At 45.1% G+C, this 16,201-nt stretch overlaps 1 protein-coding gene across 4 annotated transcripts; it reads left to right on the forward strand.

Moving 5' to 3' along the window:
* The first annotated feature begins 3,523 nt into the window (after positions 1–3,523).
* LOC122925037 lies at positions 3,524–15,401 on the forward strand. 4 transcript variants are annotated; one of them, XM_044276576.1, is made up of 6 exons: positions 3,524–3,686; positions 8,414–8,553; positions 9,614–9,791; positions 11,834–11,997; positions 12,568–12,787; positions 15,247–15,401. In XM_044276576.1, the coding sequence occupies exons 2-6, from the start codon at positions 8,446–8,448 to the stop codon at positions 15,372–15,374; spliced, it is 798 nt and encodes a 265-aa protein (XP_044132511.1). In that variant the 5' UTR covers positions 3,524–3,686; positions 8,414–8,445; the 3' UTR covers positions 15,375–15,401. The 4 variants fall into 4 exon arrangements, with proteins under 4 accessions (XP_044132511.1, XP_044132509.1, XP_044132510.1 ...); XM_044276574.1 differs by lacking the exon at positions 3,524–3,686 and adding an exon at positions 3,838–3,893; XM_044276575.1 differs by lacking the exon at positions 3,524–3,686 and adding an exon at positions 7,750–8,053.
* Positions 15,402–16,201: the final 800 nt, after the last annotated feature.

A 16,201-nucleotide genomic window follows, 5' to 3' on the forward strand; every position in this document is an offset into this window, starting at 1 on the left:
TTTCCACAACATCCCGTCCCCTTAACAGTGTCCTCTACAGCAATCTGCCCCTTAACACTGACCTCCATAGCAGACCGTCCCCTTAACTGTGACCTCCACAGCAGCCTGCACCTAGGGTGGCCAGAGGTCCGGTTTTAGGCCGGACAGTCCAGCTTTCAGACTCCAGGGCCTGGACGGACACAGGGATGTTCTTTTGAACAGCTCACTCTCAGACTGCAGCACTGTGCTGTCTAAGCTTGAGCTGCAGGGAGAAAGTCACTCTCCCTCGATCCCCTGCAGCTGACAGAAGTTGATGAGTGGGAGGGGGCGTGGCTTAGCAGGACCTGGGGGCGGGATTTTTAAGTCTGTCTTTTGAGAGTGGCCTATATGGCCACCCTACCTGCCCCCTGAACTGTCACCTCCACAGCACTCCGCTCCCTTAACAGTGTCATCCACAGTGCCTTGTCCCTTTTAAAGCTGACCTGCAGCAGTGAAGAAAAATGGCCGGGTAGTTAACCTGGTGCACAACTGTGTGTATGTGGAGACTAATGACCTGCAAGCTTCTATTGGCTGATAAGGGACATGTGTATGGTAGTTGGGATATTAAGAGAAAGACCTGCAGTCTTCTATTGGCTAATGTAGGTCATGTGATGTGCCATATTTGCATTTTTTGGGAATATCTCAGGAATGGAACATGCTAGAGAGCTGTGACCTCCACCAGATTTCTTTCCACGTAGCATGGGATGTGTATACCAAGTTTCATTAAAATCGATGGTTGCGTGTTTGAGTGATCGCAGAACATACATACATACAGTGGATATAAAAAGTCTACACACCCCTGTTAAAATGTCGTCAGGTTTCTGTGATGTAAAAAAAAAGACACAAAATTAAATGATTTCAGAACTTTTTTGAACTCAATTGAAAAACAAACTGAAATCTTTTAGGTAGAGGGAAGAAAAAATACAAAAATAAAATAATATGGTTGTATAAGTGTGCACACCCTTAAACTAATACTTTGTTGAAGCACCTTTTGATTTTATTACAGCACTCAGTCTTTTTTGGGTATGAGTCTATCAGCATGGCACATTTTGACTTCGCAAGATTTGCCCACTCTTCTTTGCAAGAACACTCCAAATCTGTCAGATTGCGAGGGCATCTCCTGGGCACGGCCCTCTTCAGATCACCCCACAGATTTTCAATCTGATTCAGGTCTGGGCTCTGGCTCGGCCATTTCAAAACTATAATCTTCTTCTGGTAAAGCCATTCCTTTGTTGATTTGGATGTATGCTTTGGGTTGTTGTCATGCTGAAAGCTTTCTAGCAGAAGCCTGAAGGTTTTGTGCCAATATTGACTGGTATTTGGAACTGTTCATAATTCCCTCTATCTTAACTAAGGCCCCAGTATCAGCTGAAGAAAAACAGCCTCATGATGCTGCCACCACCATGCTTCACTGTGGGGATGGTGTTCTTCTGGTGATGTGCAGTGTTGTTTTTGCACCAAACATATCTTTAGGAATTATGGCCAAAAAGTTCAACCTTGGTTTCATTAGACCATACCACCTTTTCCCACATGCTTTTGGGAGACATCAGATGGGCTTTTGCAAAATGTAGCCTGGCTTGGATGTTTTTCTTCGTAAGAAAAGGCTTTCGTCTTGCCACTCTACCCCATAGCCCAGACATATGAGGAATACGGGAGATTGTTGTCACATGTACCACACAGCCAGTACTTGCCAGATATTCCTGCAGCTCCTTTAATGTTTCTGCAGGCCTCTTGGTCGCCTCCCAGACCAGTTTTCTTCTCGTCTTTTCATCAATTTTGAAGGGACGTCCAGTTCTTGGTAATGTCACTGTTGTGCCATATTTTCTCCACTTGATGATGACTGTCTTCACTGTGTTCCATGGTATATCTAATGCCTTGGAAATTCTTTTGGACCCTTCTCCTGAAAGATACCTTTTAACAATGAGATCCCTCTGATTGCTTTGGAAGCTCTCTGTGGACCATGGCTTTTGCTGTGGGATGTGACTAAGAAAATTTCAGGAAAGACCAACTAGAGCAGCTGAACTTTATTTGGGGTTAATCCAGAGGCACTTTAAATAATGGCCGGTGTATGCCGACTCCTATTTTGAATGTGATTGCTTAATTCTGAACACAGCTACATCCCCAGTTATAGGAGGGTGTGCACTCTTATGCTACCACATAATAATTTTTTTTTTGCTTTGTTTTCATCCCTCCACCTAAAAGATTTCAGTTTATTGTTCAATTGAGAGGTACAGTTTATAGGTCACAATAAAGGTGGAAAAAGTTCTGAAATGATTTATCTTTGTCTATTTTTTTTACAGCACAGAAACCTGACATTTTAGACTTTTTATATGCACTGTACATACACATATACCTCCTTCTTTAAATATATAGATAAGGGTCTGGCTGTGACATTACTTAATTCTCTTAGGATACGGGGGTCTATGCCATCTGGTTCTGGCGATTTCTCTATTTTAATCTTTTTAAGACACCGCTGTAATTCCTCCTGGGTCAGACAGGGCACTTTTAATGGGGAATTTACTTTTACATTCTGCATTTCATCTGACAGTTTATCTTCTTCAGTGAATATTTAAATATTTAATAGGTTTGCTTTCTCCTCGTCACTTTCTGCAACTTCCCCCCCCCCCCCGCCATTACTCTGTAAAGGGCCGACACCTTCAGATTTATACTTTTTACCATTTATATAATTGAAGCACATTTTATGGTTAGTTTTACTCTCTTTGGCAATGAATCTCTGTCTCTAGTTTGGCTGCTTTTTTTTGTCTTTTATATATTCTATTTTTCTCCATAGTTTTTCAATGCTTCCTCGCTACCCTCCTGTTTTAGTGATTTTATATACAGGGGCAGGGATTCTACTCAAATCTATTTCTGGTGAAAAAGCCAAATGGGAGTCACAGGACAATAATAAATCTAGAAAAAATTAACGGGATCAGATACAGAAAATTTAAGATGGAAACAATAAAATCAGCCATTCCAATGATACTCGAGGAGGCAATGATGGTGACATTAGATTTGAAGGATGAGTACTGTCATATCCCAATTCATCCAGACCACTCAAAGATTTAAAGATTTTGCAATGAAAAACAAGGGAAGGATACTACACTAGCAATTAACATGCCTGCCCTTTTGGGATTTTATCCTCCCCGAGGCTCTTCACAAAGGTGATGTCAGATCTGATTGCGTTCTGTTATGATAAGCCCATAGTTAGATGACCTATTGATTTTAAAGAATGCCAAACAGCACTTTCATGGGAAGTTACAGTTTGTATTGAAGACGCTACAGAAGTTGGGTTGGAAGATCAACTTCCAAAAGTCATCACTGACCCTTCTACAAGGAAGGAACCATAGAGGGTCACATCTATTCTTCCTGTTCCTGCCTGGTTGGAGGAGGGTCTCATCAGCGTAGAGCTGCCGTGGAGGACTCATGAAAAGAAAATTACCAGTAACTGTCATCCAGTTGTTTTTTTAAGTGTCTCTCTCCATCCACAGGAGTACACAATAGTGAAGAAGACATTGGGGGACTGTGTGACTCCCATCATCCATCTCCAGGAGTCAGGAGGGTGGAGCAGGACCCCTCCCCCCATCACAGAGCCTCCCCCTCACCCCCTGATACATGAGCAGAAGATCGTAGAACTCACCCACCAGATGTTGGAGCTACTGACCGGAGAGGTGACACTGCTGGGAATGCTTGGAAATTCTCCAGTAACCGCACTGGAGGGGTCTGGGTGATGACGGTGTCACTGTGTTGTCAGGTTCCTGTAAGGTGTCAGGATGTCACTGTCTATTTCTCCATGGAGGAGTGGGAGTATATAGAAGGACACAAGGATCTGTACAAGGAGGCCATGATGGAGGAGCACCAGCCTCTTATATCACAAGGTAAGAGCCGTCATGTGCAGTGTATACACGTGTGTGCAGTGACATGTAATGGAGGAGCACCAGCCTCTTATATCACAAGGTAAGAGCCGTCATGTGCAGTGTATACACGTGTGTGCAGTGACATGTAATGGAGGAGCACCAGCCTCTTATATCACAAGGTAAGAGCCATCATGTGCAGTGTATACACGTGTGTGCAGTGACATGTAATGGAGGAGCACCCGCCTCTTATATCACAGGGTAAGAGATATCATGTGCAGTGTATACACGTGTGTGCAGTGACATGTAATGGAGGAGCACCAGCCTCTGATATCACAAGGTAAGACCTGTTATGTGCAGTGTATACACGTGTGTGCAGTGACATGTAATGGAGGAGCACCAGCCTCTTATATCACAAGGTAAGAGCCGTCATGTGCAGTGTATACACGTGTGTGCAGTGACATGTAATGGAGGAGCTCCAGCCTCTTATATCACAGGGTAAGACTCGTCATGTGCAGTGTATACACATGTGTGCAGTGACATGTAATGGAGGAGCACCAGCCTCTTATATCACAAGGTAAGACCCGTCATGTGCAGTGTATACACGTGTGTGCAGTGACATGTAATGGAGGAGCACCAGCCTCTTATATCACAAGGTAAGACCCGTCATGTGCAGTGTATACACGTGTGTGCAGTGACATGTAATGGAGGAGCACCAGCCTCTTATATTACAAGGTAAGACCCGTCATGTGCAGTGTATACACGTGTGTGCAGTGACATGTAATGGAGGAGCACCAGCCTCTTATATCACAAGGTGAGACCCGTCATGTGCAGTGTATACACGTGTGTGCAGTGACATGTAATGGACGAGCACCAGCCTCTTATATCACAGGGTAAGACCCGTCATGTGCAGTGTATACACGTGTGTGCAGTGACATGTAATGGAGGAGCACCAGCCTCTTATATCACAGGGTAAGAGCCGTCATGTGCAGTGTATACACGTGTGTGCAGTGACATGTAATGGAGGAGCACCAGCCTCTTATATCACAAGGTAAGAGCCGTCATGTGCAGTGTATACACGTGTGTGCAGTGACATGTAATAGAGGAGCTCCAGCCTCTTATATCACAGGGTAAGACTCGTCATGTGCAGTGTATACACGTGTGTGCAGTGACATGTAATGGAGGAGCACCAGCCTCTTATATCACAAGGTAAGACCCGTCATGTGCAGTGTATACACGTGTGTGCAGTGACATGTAATGGAGGAGCACCAGCCTCTTAGATCACAAGGTAAGACCCGTCATGTGCAGTGTATACACGTGTGTGCAGTGACATGTAATGGAGGAGCACCAGCCTCTTATATCACAAGGTAAGAGCCGCCATGTGCAGTGTGTACACGTGTGTGCAGTGACATGTAATGGAGGACCACCAGCCTCTTATATCACAAGGTAAGAGTCGTCATGTGCAGTGTATACACGTGTGTGCAGTGACATGTAATGGAGGACCACCAGCCTCTTATATCACAAGGTAAGATCCGTCATGTGCAGTGTATACGCGTGTGTGCAGTGACATGTAATGGAGGAGCACCAGCCTCTTATATCACAAGGTAAGACCCGTCATGTGCAGTGTATACGCGTGTGTGCAGTGACATGTAATGGAGGAGCACCAGCCTCTTATATCACAAGGTAAGAGCCGTCATGTGCAGTGTATACACGTGTGTGCAGTGACATGTAATGGAGGAGCACCAGCCTCTTATATCACAAGGTAAAAGCCGTCATGTGCAGTGTATACACGTATATGCAGTGACATGTAATGGAGGAGCACCAGCCTCTTATATCACAAGGTAAGAGCCGCCATGTGCAGTGTGTACACGTGTGTGCAGTGACATGTAATGGAGGAGCACCAGCCTCTTATATCACAAGGTAAGAGCCGTCATGTGCAGTGTATACACGTGTGTGCAGTGACATGTAATGGAGGAGCACCAGTCTCTTATATCACAAGGTAAGAGCCGTCATGTGCAGTGTATACACATGTGTGCAGTGACATGTAATGGAGGAGCACCAGCCTCTTATATCACAAGGTAAGAGCCGTCATGTGCAGTGTATACACGTGTGTGCAGTGACATGTAATGGAGGAGCACCAGCCTCTTATATCACAAGGTAAGACCCGTCATGTGCAGTGTATACACGTGTGTGCAGTGACATGTAATGGAGGAGCACCAGCCTCTTATATCACAAGGTAAGAGCCGTCATGTGCAGTGTATACACGTGTGTGCAGTGACATGTAATGGAGGAGCACCAGCCTCTTATATCACAAGGTAAAAGCCGTCATGTGCAGTGTATACACGTATATGCAGTGACATGTAATGGAGGAGCACCAGCCTCTTATATCACAAGGTAAGAGCCGCCATGTGCAGTGTATACACATGTGTGCAGTGACATGTAATGGAGGAGCACCAGCCTCTTATATCACAAGGTAAGAGCCGCCATGTGCAGTGTGTACACGTGTGTGCAGTGACATGTAATGGAGGAGCACCAGCCTCTTATATCACAAGGTAAGAGCCGTCATGTGCAGTGTATACACGTGTGTGCAGTGACATGTAATGGAGGAGCACCAGCCTCTTATATCACAAGGTAAGACCCGTCATGTGCAGTGTATACACGTGTGTGCAGTGACATGTAATGGAGGAGCACCAGCCTCTTATATCACAAGGTAAGAGCCGTCATGTGCAGTGTATACACGTGTGTGCAGTGACATGTAATGGAGGAGCACCAGCCTCTTATATCACAAGGTAAAAGCCGTCATGTGCAGTGTATACACGTATATGCAGTGACATGTAATGGAGGAGCACCAGCCTCTTATATCACAAGGTAAGAGCCGCCATGTGCAGTGTGTACACGTGTGTGCAGTGACATGTAATGGAGGAGCACCAGCCTCTTATATCACAAGGTAAGAGCCGTCATGTGCAGTGTATACACGTGTGTGCAGTGACATGTAATGGAGGAGCACCAGTCTCTTATATCACAAGGTAAGAGCCGTCATGTGCAGTGTATACACGTGTGTGCAGTGACATGTAATGGAGGAGCACCAGCCTCTTATATCACAAGGTAAGAGCCGTCATGTGCAGTGTATACACGTGTGTGCAGTGACATGTAATGGAGGAGCACCAGCCTCTTATATCACAGGGTAAGAGCCGTCATGTGCAGTGTATACACGTGTGTGCAGTGACATGTAATGGAGGAGCACCAGCCTCTTATATCACAGGGTAAGAGCCGTCATGTGCAGTGTATAGACGTGTGTGCAGTGACATGTAATGGAGGAGCACCAGTTTCTTATATCACAAGGTAAGAGCCGTCATGTGCAGTGTATACACGTGTGTGCAGTGACATGTAATGGAGGAGCACCAGCCTCTTATATCACAAGGTAAGACCCGTCATGTGCAGTGTATACACGTGTGTGCAGTGACATGTAATGGAGGAGCACCAGCCTCTTATATCACAAGGTAAGACACTGTTATTAAATGGGCGAGCACTGTGGAGGTCACTGTTAAAGGAGTGGTCACTGTGAAAGTCACTGTTAAAGGGGCGGTCACTGTGAAAGTCACTGTTAAAGGGGCGGTCAGTGTGAAAGTCACTTTTAAAGGGGCGGGCACTAAAAAGGTCACTGTTAAAGGGGCGGCCACTAAAAAGGTCACTGTTAAAGTGGTGCTCAATGCTAAAGGAGCGGTCACTGTTAAAGGGGTGGGCACTGTGAAGGTCATTGTTAAAGGGGCGGGCACTGTAGAGGTCACTGTTATGGGGGAAACTGTCGATATCTTTTTACGACACCCGGAAACATAAAATGAAATAGATGAAATATACCCGTGTGAAGCCGGGTCCTTCTGCTAGTTTTTATATAGATAAGAGATATAGGAGGTAATATAATAATAAAAGGATTCAGAACAAATCAGTACTTAATTATGTATGTAAAATACCCTTACAACACAGGGGAGAACCCTACTTTTTAGATGAACAGGGAGCTCAGAGTCTCCTTCCTCCAGAGGAGAGCCAGAACTATGGATGGCTCCTGACGTTACCTGGAACTCAAAAGACTTCAGGGGCGTAACTGGTGTCTCTCTTGCTAGGGATTTATGCTTGTCTGCTACTATATCACAAGTGGATCTACACTGAGATGCTTAAAAGATCTGGTGAGTCTGGAGTCTGTCTGTTACAACCTTTGAGCTTAGGATCCCATACCCTCTCTCTCTAGTGTGAAGATGCTCAATAGAAGTAATGCAGTATTGTATTACTGGAGTAGACAGCAAGTTCCTGGCCACTAGAAGAAGGGCGGTTAATGCTAATGGGGCGGGTGAAGATCATACCCTAGAGAGACTAGTTGAGGATGAACTGGGCATGTTACAGCAGCTCCTTTGGGGGTAGCACTACACTTTGGGGGTAGCATACAGTATATTTGCACCAGCTGACAATTTTAAACTATATACAATTTTTATTAAATGAAGATATTGAAAGTCAAGATTCTGATGAGAATATCTGCTTTTTATTTTTAGATCGAGAACTTTCTTTAAAAACAAAAATAAACATGCTCGTTGCTGAAAAAGAAACCAACTTGGGCACAAAAAGATGTTCAAAAAGAAGGTTTGAACAATTATTAACGTCGGAGGACGAATCTGCTGCTGAAGATGTTCAGGTGGAGCCTCTATCATGAATGTAGGGATGATAATGATCGTTAGCATAAATACTTTTATGGAACACTGGAAGAGTTAGGCCCCTTTCACACGGGCGTGAGGTAAACGCATTGCACCCGCACTGAATCCGGACCCATTCATCTCTATGGGGCTGTTCACATGAGCGGTGATTTTCACGCATCACTTGTGCGTTGTGTGTAAATGGCAGCATGTTCTATATTCTGCGTTTTTCACGCAACGCAGGCCCCATAGAAGTGAATGGGGCCGCGTGAAAATCGCAAGCATCCGCAAGCAAGTGCGAATGCGGTGCGATTTTCACGCATGGTTGCTAGGTGATGATCAGGCTGGGGTCCCGATCTGTATTATTTTCCCTTATAACATGGTTATAAGGGAAAATAATAGCATTCTGAATACAGAATGCATAGTACAATAGGGCTGGAGGGGTTAAAAAAAATATAAATTAACTCACCGAGTCCACTTGATCGCGTAGTTGCGGATCTCTGTCTTCTTCTGTAATGTTGAGCTGCCGGCTAAGGACCTGTGGTGACGTCACATCACATGGTCCAATCACATGGTCCCTCACCATGGCGATGAACCATGTGATTGGACCATGTGATGAGCACAGTGACGTCACCACAGGTCTTTTGCCAGGTCCTGAAGATAGAACAGAGACCGGCAGCTATGGAGTTAACTTTTTTTAATTAATTTTTTTAACCCCTCCAGCCGTAATTTACTTTGCATTCTGTATTAAGAATGCTATTATTTTCCCTTATAACCATGTTATAAGGGAAAATAATAAAATCTACACAACACCGAACCCAAACCTGAACTTCAATGATAAAGTCCGGGTTCGGGTCTGGGTACCAAACATGGCGATTTTTCTCACGCGCGTGCAACATGCATTAAAACAATTTGCACTCGCGTGGAAAAATCGTGCATTTTACTGCAACGCACCTGCATCATATTTTACAGATTTGTTACTGATAATTTTATTAATCCTGAATTTAAGTTTAGAATGTGACCTGTTCCTTTGTGTTAGTGACTATTTGCTAAATTTTGTAGGCTAAATCACGGAAAGCAATGCGCAAGGAGGCAGAAATAGTTGCTGCTAAGCAGTTACTTAATGGTGTGAAGGACAACCAAGGTGATGATGAAGCTCCAGAAAGACGCAGAAATATGGAAGGCCGGATTAGGAAATTAGAAGAAGAGAACAAACAACTGAGGCAGTTGATTGTTACAGGCAAGTCAATCTGACCAACCATTCAGAAAGCTTGGCAGGTCAAGAAGTGAGCACTTGCTCTTTACGGTGTTTCCGGTGTTTTTGATTAGTTGTAAGGTCATCTTTGTGTGATTTTGTATTTTCTCCTCGCCCCCGGCTAGTCTACACCTTTTACTTGCTTGTTCCAGTATAGTTTTAAACCTTTGAAACAGATCTCACCCACTTCTGAAGTTTGGGGATATTCGCACGTGTAGAGCGCTTTAAGAACCTCCCGCAGGGGTTGTTCAGTATGGCGTCCATGCACTGCTTGCAAAACCATACAGGTAGAGCCTCCTGGCTTTCACTCTGGTTTGAGTGGTCTGCTCTGATTGGATCGTGATCAAAGCCAAGGAAAAGGAGACGCCCACAGCGGAAGATGGCGTCTTCGCCCTGTTGCGAGTTTACAGGTCGGTACAATACAGAACAGGCCTCCAACAGCAGACGAAGAGGGGGGGGGGCAGTTTTTAAAAAAAACATTAAAAAAAACACACACATCGCATCAGTTGGGGCCGCACTACAAGGTTTTGAGATAGTTAGCCTATGTCAAAACTGATGAAAGGTCCTCTTTAACAGTAATAATTTTTACTCCCAGGTCCACTCTGTAGTCCTGTCCAACACTTGTGCTGGTGGCTCCTCAACAGTTCTCCCAGCTTACGTGGCTGTCTTCGTGTGTCTCCAGCACGCATCTCCTGACTCCTGGAGGAGTCCTCTTGATCCCTGAATGACGTCTGTTCCTATTTCCAAGCAGGGGCTAATTCCCCTAGCCAGCACCCTTTCCTTAAGTGTTGTGCACACCTGTGCAATCATCAAGTGCTTGCCACTACCAAGACACGGACCCAGGAATGGAGATCTCATCTCTCCAACTCTCTTTGAAATCTCCTGGAACCCAAATCCCCAGCAAAATCCAGAAAACCACAGTCTATCTGGCTGAGAGTCCTAGGTAATCAAACCACCAATTTCCACTGTGGGATTGCCACACAATACCATATAGTCGAATATTCCAATAAGAGAAAGATTACTAATAGTACACAAACTTGGCATTATCTGGATACTACATCTATTATCGCCTTGGTTCTCAAACCCCAAGTTCAGTGGGTCGCCTCATGCCTTCCACTTTTCTGCCTCCCCCTAGTGCAGCACTGTCGGTCCTCGCACCGAGCAGCCATTCAAAATTTGCTGCTAGTCCCTGTGTTCCAAGTTGAGGTGAGGTGGGCTGGCAGTATGGCCATATGGAAGCACCATCCATATCTGCATTCCAGATCCCTCACATGTCCTGTGGAGGTGTCTGGACGGAGGTCACATTCTGGCTCCCAGCAAGGGAGCGCTGTACCAGCAATGCACATCTTGATGGAGCTCCGTCATAGCACAGAAACCCACCCTGGACCCCCAGAATGAGGATCCACTCCAGTTCTCATAAAATAGGGAGACTGGTTAGATCTTAAAAAAGAACCAATATTTGGCTGGTTTTTGGGCATGTGTCTGAGAGTGAGACCGTGCGGAATTGTGTCTGTGGTTGAGTGTATCCGGGTTTTTGAGGGTCGCCCAGTCCAGTGAGATGAATGGACCTTACCATGCAATCACACCTACCGTGCATTCTGGTGTGGACGGCGTGTTGCATTGCCCTTTTATTTGAATGGCGCCCCAAACGCACCTCCCAACCACAGTTCAATTGCACGCACTGGACGGAGGGGCATTTCCATGTGTTCCAGTGCGGCGTGACGTGGGTCACTACTTAATGACCAAGGACAGATGTGGGTTCTGAGGTTACACAGGTTGAGTCCACTCATTATATACACAAGTAAGCTTGTTTGTTTTGTGGGACGGCCTCACTTTTACCGAATTTAAAATTCTGCTGAAATATTTTTGAAGCATTGAGCGGCCAGCGGCAGACGTGAATAAGCCCTCCGATTGTGTCTTCTCCACAAGGGATCACTTTATAACAAACTATATGAATGAATATAGTGGGGAAAACAGGCCCGACCTCTAAAAGGTTGTGTAACTAACTGGGGTTTTATTCTCCACAGAGTTGCCCAGTATTTTAGATACTTTGAGAACAACAACAGAGCAGCTGATAGCACTGAAGAATGATGGGGGCAGTTGTTTGGGTCCATCCTCTTCATCAGAATCCATCTCATCTCAAGAGCTGCACTCCTCTCAGAATCAAACGGCACCCTCTAAGCCTAAACAGGTTGGTTTGCTTTTTTCCTACACCTGAATTTCCTTGCACAAAACAAATTCCCACAAGACAGAAGGAGCAAGTTTCAGGTTACTTCAACGTATTCAATAAGAAACCTGAAGCATTGTATGAAGACACGGGCTTGTTAGTCTTCATTTTCAGTCTAAGGCCAAAAATGTCTAAGTCGGGTCCGTTGAAAGTCAATGGGGGGTGCAATTGCACCATTTTGTGTCAATGCCAACGGATACGTCCCCATTGACTTGCATTGACTTGCATTGCCATTCTTATTGGTGTCCCCCCTCCAAAACGGAACGGAAGCGGTATGGAGCCCAACCAACGGATCCATTCAGAATGCGTTGGGCTAAACTGATCCATTTGGGGCGGCTTGTGAGAGCCTTGAAAGGGACCTCGCGAGGGTGAAAGTAGTGAAAGTGGCCTAACTCCGGCCAGGGCTCAGATATCTGACTACATATTTTATAGAAACATACACAGATCTATTAGTTACAATTGCTAACACAGCATTCAACTTTTTTTTCAGAAAAATGTTTTTATTTAAATTCTTCTGCTTTTATCTTGTTGCAGATGGAGCTTCATCCTGGCACCAGGGTGTATTTGTCTGCCCCGCAGTGGGCGGCCGCGCAGCAATGTAGTACGGCGTCTGCATTTGTTAGAGCGGTTATCATGAGTTTATTTGACACTGACACATTACTAAAAAGCAATTTCAAAGGTGGTGCCTCCAAGCGTCTGACAGATGGAGAGAAACGGGTGCCACTAGACCCTGTGAAAACATCAGCTCTGACAGGTAGACCGGGAACCATTATGACTGTAACTAGACTATGCTCAATTCAAGGGGTTCAGAGCTGAACCCGGACATACCCCCATTTTAACCCCGGCAGCCCCCCTGATCGGAGCAGTTTATGCTCCGATACTCTCCTTTGCCCTGTGGTAAATCACGCAGGGCAAAAGCATTTTCTGTAGTTCCGGTGACGTACCGGGTTCTCCATGGGGCTGCCAGGAACCCTGGTGACGTCACCAGCACTGATGGGCATAGCCAGTAAAACGGCTAGGACAGCGCTAAAACCCGCCCATCAAAGCCGGTGACGTCACCGAACACACTGCCGGGCGGAAGCTTCTGCCCGGCAGTGTGTTATGGTAAACAAAAGAGCCTTTGCCCTGCGCGATCTAGCGCAGGGCAAAGGAGAGCATCAGAGCATAAACTGCTCCGATGCTCCTGTCGGAGGGGCTGCAGGGATGGAAATGGAGGCATGTCCGCGTTCAGCTCTGACCCCGGACAACCCCTTTAAAGATCTACAGTATTTTGTTGTTTATATGCATGCCTAATATTGTTAGTAGGGATGCACCAATATCTGGAGCACAAGTGAGACCTCCTAGTACAGCATAGGTCTGCAGAGCCTGCCCCCTTCTGCCCTGCATGGAGCTCGCACAACTACAGATGTAGCAGGGGTAACACACACACTCTTACATTTCTTAACTCATTGTGTTATCTTGGAACGAAAGCCATTGAAAAGCAATTGCTTAACGCATTTAGCTGCATTTAGTTTAGATAACACGTCTCATAAAGCATTAGTGTTAACCCTGCTACCTCTGTACCTGAGAGTCTACACAGTCCACCACAGTACCTGCACAGCCCAGCAGACCATAGCCACCTGAGAGTCCACACAGCCTACCACAGAACCTGCAAAGACCACCTGAGAGACACACAGCCCACATGAGTGTCCACAAAGCCCACCATTTACCCTGCACAGACACCTCAGAGCCCTTACAGTCCACCATAGACCCTAAACAGCCCATCTGAAAGCACAAACAGTCCACCATAAACCTGCAAAGCCTACCTGAGAGTCTGCACAGCCCACCAAAGAACCTACACAGCCAACTGAGATGCCATATAGCCCACCATAGACCCCCATAATCCATCTGAGTCTGAGCAGCCCAGCATAAAACCTGCAAAGCTCACCATAGACCCCACACAGCCTCCTGCAGGGGTGTGGACATTTAAATACTTAAAGCAGGGGCCCAAACTACTTGTCCTGATATATAGAAATGTATTTAAAGTAAAACCTTATTGGGACAGGTCAAAAAGCACTTCTCATTGGTCACCATGGCCACCTGACTGTCCTGACAAATGAGTGCTTGCAATTTACGAGCAAAAGTCAAAATCAGGGCTGCACTGTATGCGGTACAAATAGTACATCCATGGCAGTAGAGGACAGTTCACTGAAAGGTATTAGCACTGGGGAAGGGGGGAAGGGGGGATGGGGAGGAGGGCCAGATTTGAGCTGTTTTTCTCAATTTTCCAAAATGCCTTAAGAAAAGTGAAGTTACCCTTAAATTTGCATTATGCATGATAGAGAACACTGCTTAATCAAATCACGATGGCGGGGGTGGGGAGGTTGGTTTAATTTTTTTCTAATTTTTTTTACATGTTTATTTTTTTTTACTTTTACTTTTGATTATTGTTTAGTTTTTTATTTAGTTTATTGCTAACATGCCCCTACATGATAGTGTTTGGAGTTGACAGGTTCTCTTTATAGAATCTGCCCTCCAACATAGAAGATCAAGCTCATTACTGAGCTCAATCTCCTGTACAGTTGGCGACAGTTGGCACTGGGATCGCAGTGATCAGCAAGGAGATCATACATTCTCTGCTCTGCCCGTCACTCTCCATCCTGAAATGTTTGCCATGCTCCCGGGTCCTACAGATGAGCATGAACCTCGAAAGTGGTGGTGATGATGGGGGGGGGGGAATAGCGTTGGCTGCTGCTTGCTAGTCCGCAGCAGGGCTCAATATAGAAAAAGACAACCTGATTTTGAATGGTATAAATTCAGCACCCTTGCTCCAGAGACCCTGCACAGCCCACTAAGATCCCACAGAGCCCTCCTGAAAACCTAGCCTCCTGGGATATCAGGCAAGCATCCTGGAGCACATAGTTTGGAGCTTCATATTACTCTGCATTAGTGTATAATGCATTGCTGGGATTTGTAGTCCCCCTACGGATTGGAGTCAGTGGCAAACTACTAGTACTGGGCCCTGGTGCTCCATCACTGTTCCAAAATCATTAGTCTGCAGAGTTTAAACAAAAATATAAAAAGTATTAGTAATTGGCATCGTAAAGTATCTCGTACTGGTCTGGAACCAGTGGTATCGGTGCAGTCCTAATTGTTAGTTTACGTTACTCTTGCATCTGTTACAGTGAATTTGAACATCTAATAAGTTTATTATTTTCCATTTACTTCTTAAAGCTGCAACTTTAGAAAAATTTCCGGGGACTTCAAAAGGTGTCATAAGTGATGCCGTCAACAGGAAAATTGCAGAATTAAAATTTCGACTGAAGGAAACGGGGAAGACTTCAGCAGATTTACAGAAATAATTTTTATAATGCAATTAAGTTTCAAAAATGTTAAAAGAGTGTTGCACAATTGTTTTTCTATTGTGCTTTGTACACGTTGTACATGATATTATTATAATAATAATACAAGATCTGTTTATTGTACAGTTTTTTGTCTTGAATACTATACAGTTTTTAACTTAGTGGAGTATATTTGAAATGCATTGGAAATACTGTATATTATAATTACTACCAGAAAGGCCTCTATCACACGGGTGTTCCGGATTTGCTCCGGATGCGTCCCCGGTGCATCGCGGGAAACCCGCGCGGGTGAGTACACAATTTCAGTCAGTTTTGACTGCGATTGCGTTGTTTAGTTTTTTCCGCGCGGGTGCAATGCGTTTTGCACGCGCGTGAGAAAAAACTGAATCTGGTACCCGGACCCGAACTTCTTCACTAAAGTTCGGGTTTGGGTTCGGTTTTGTGTAGATTTTATTATTTTCCCTTATAACATGGGTAGACAGATGCTTAGTAAAATGTGCCTTCTATGTATATATAGTCTCCTATCTATTTATCTATATACATATATATGTGTGTGTGTGTGTGTCTCCTATCTAACTATCTATGTGTATATATATATATATATATATATATATATATATATACTTGTGGTCATGGCTACAGCCAAGAGATATCCAAAGAACCCTAGGGAGAGAAAGAACGGGAACAACCTAACCCAGCTAGGCGTGTCTTAGCTGACCTGACTAAATGGCTTGTTGTGTGCCCTAAGCCATGATCGTGGGTAGGCCTGTAAGTGGGCATACCCTGTGGAAATGAGAAGATAAGGGAGGGAGGGTGGGGCACCTGAG

This window comes from Bufo gargarizans, chromosome 1 (genome assembly GCF_014858855.1).
Source record: "Bufo gargarizans isolate SCDJY-AF-19 chromosome 1, ASM1485885v1, whole genome shotgun sequence".
NCBI lineage: Eukaryota > Metazoa > Chordata > Amphibia > Anura > Bufonidae > Bufo > Bufo gargarizans.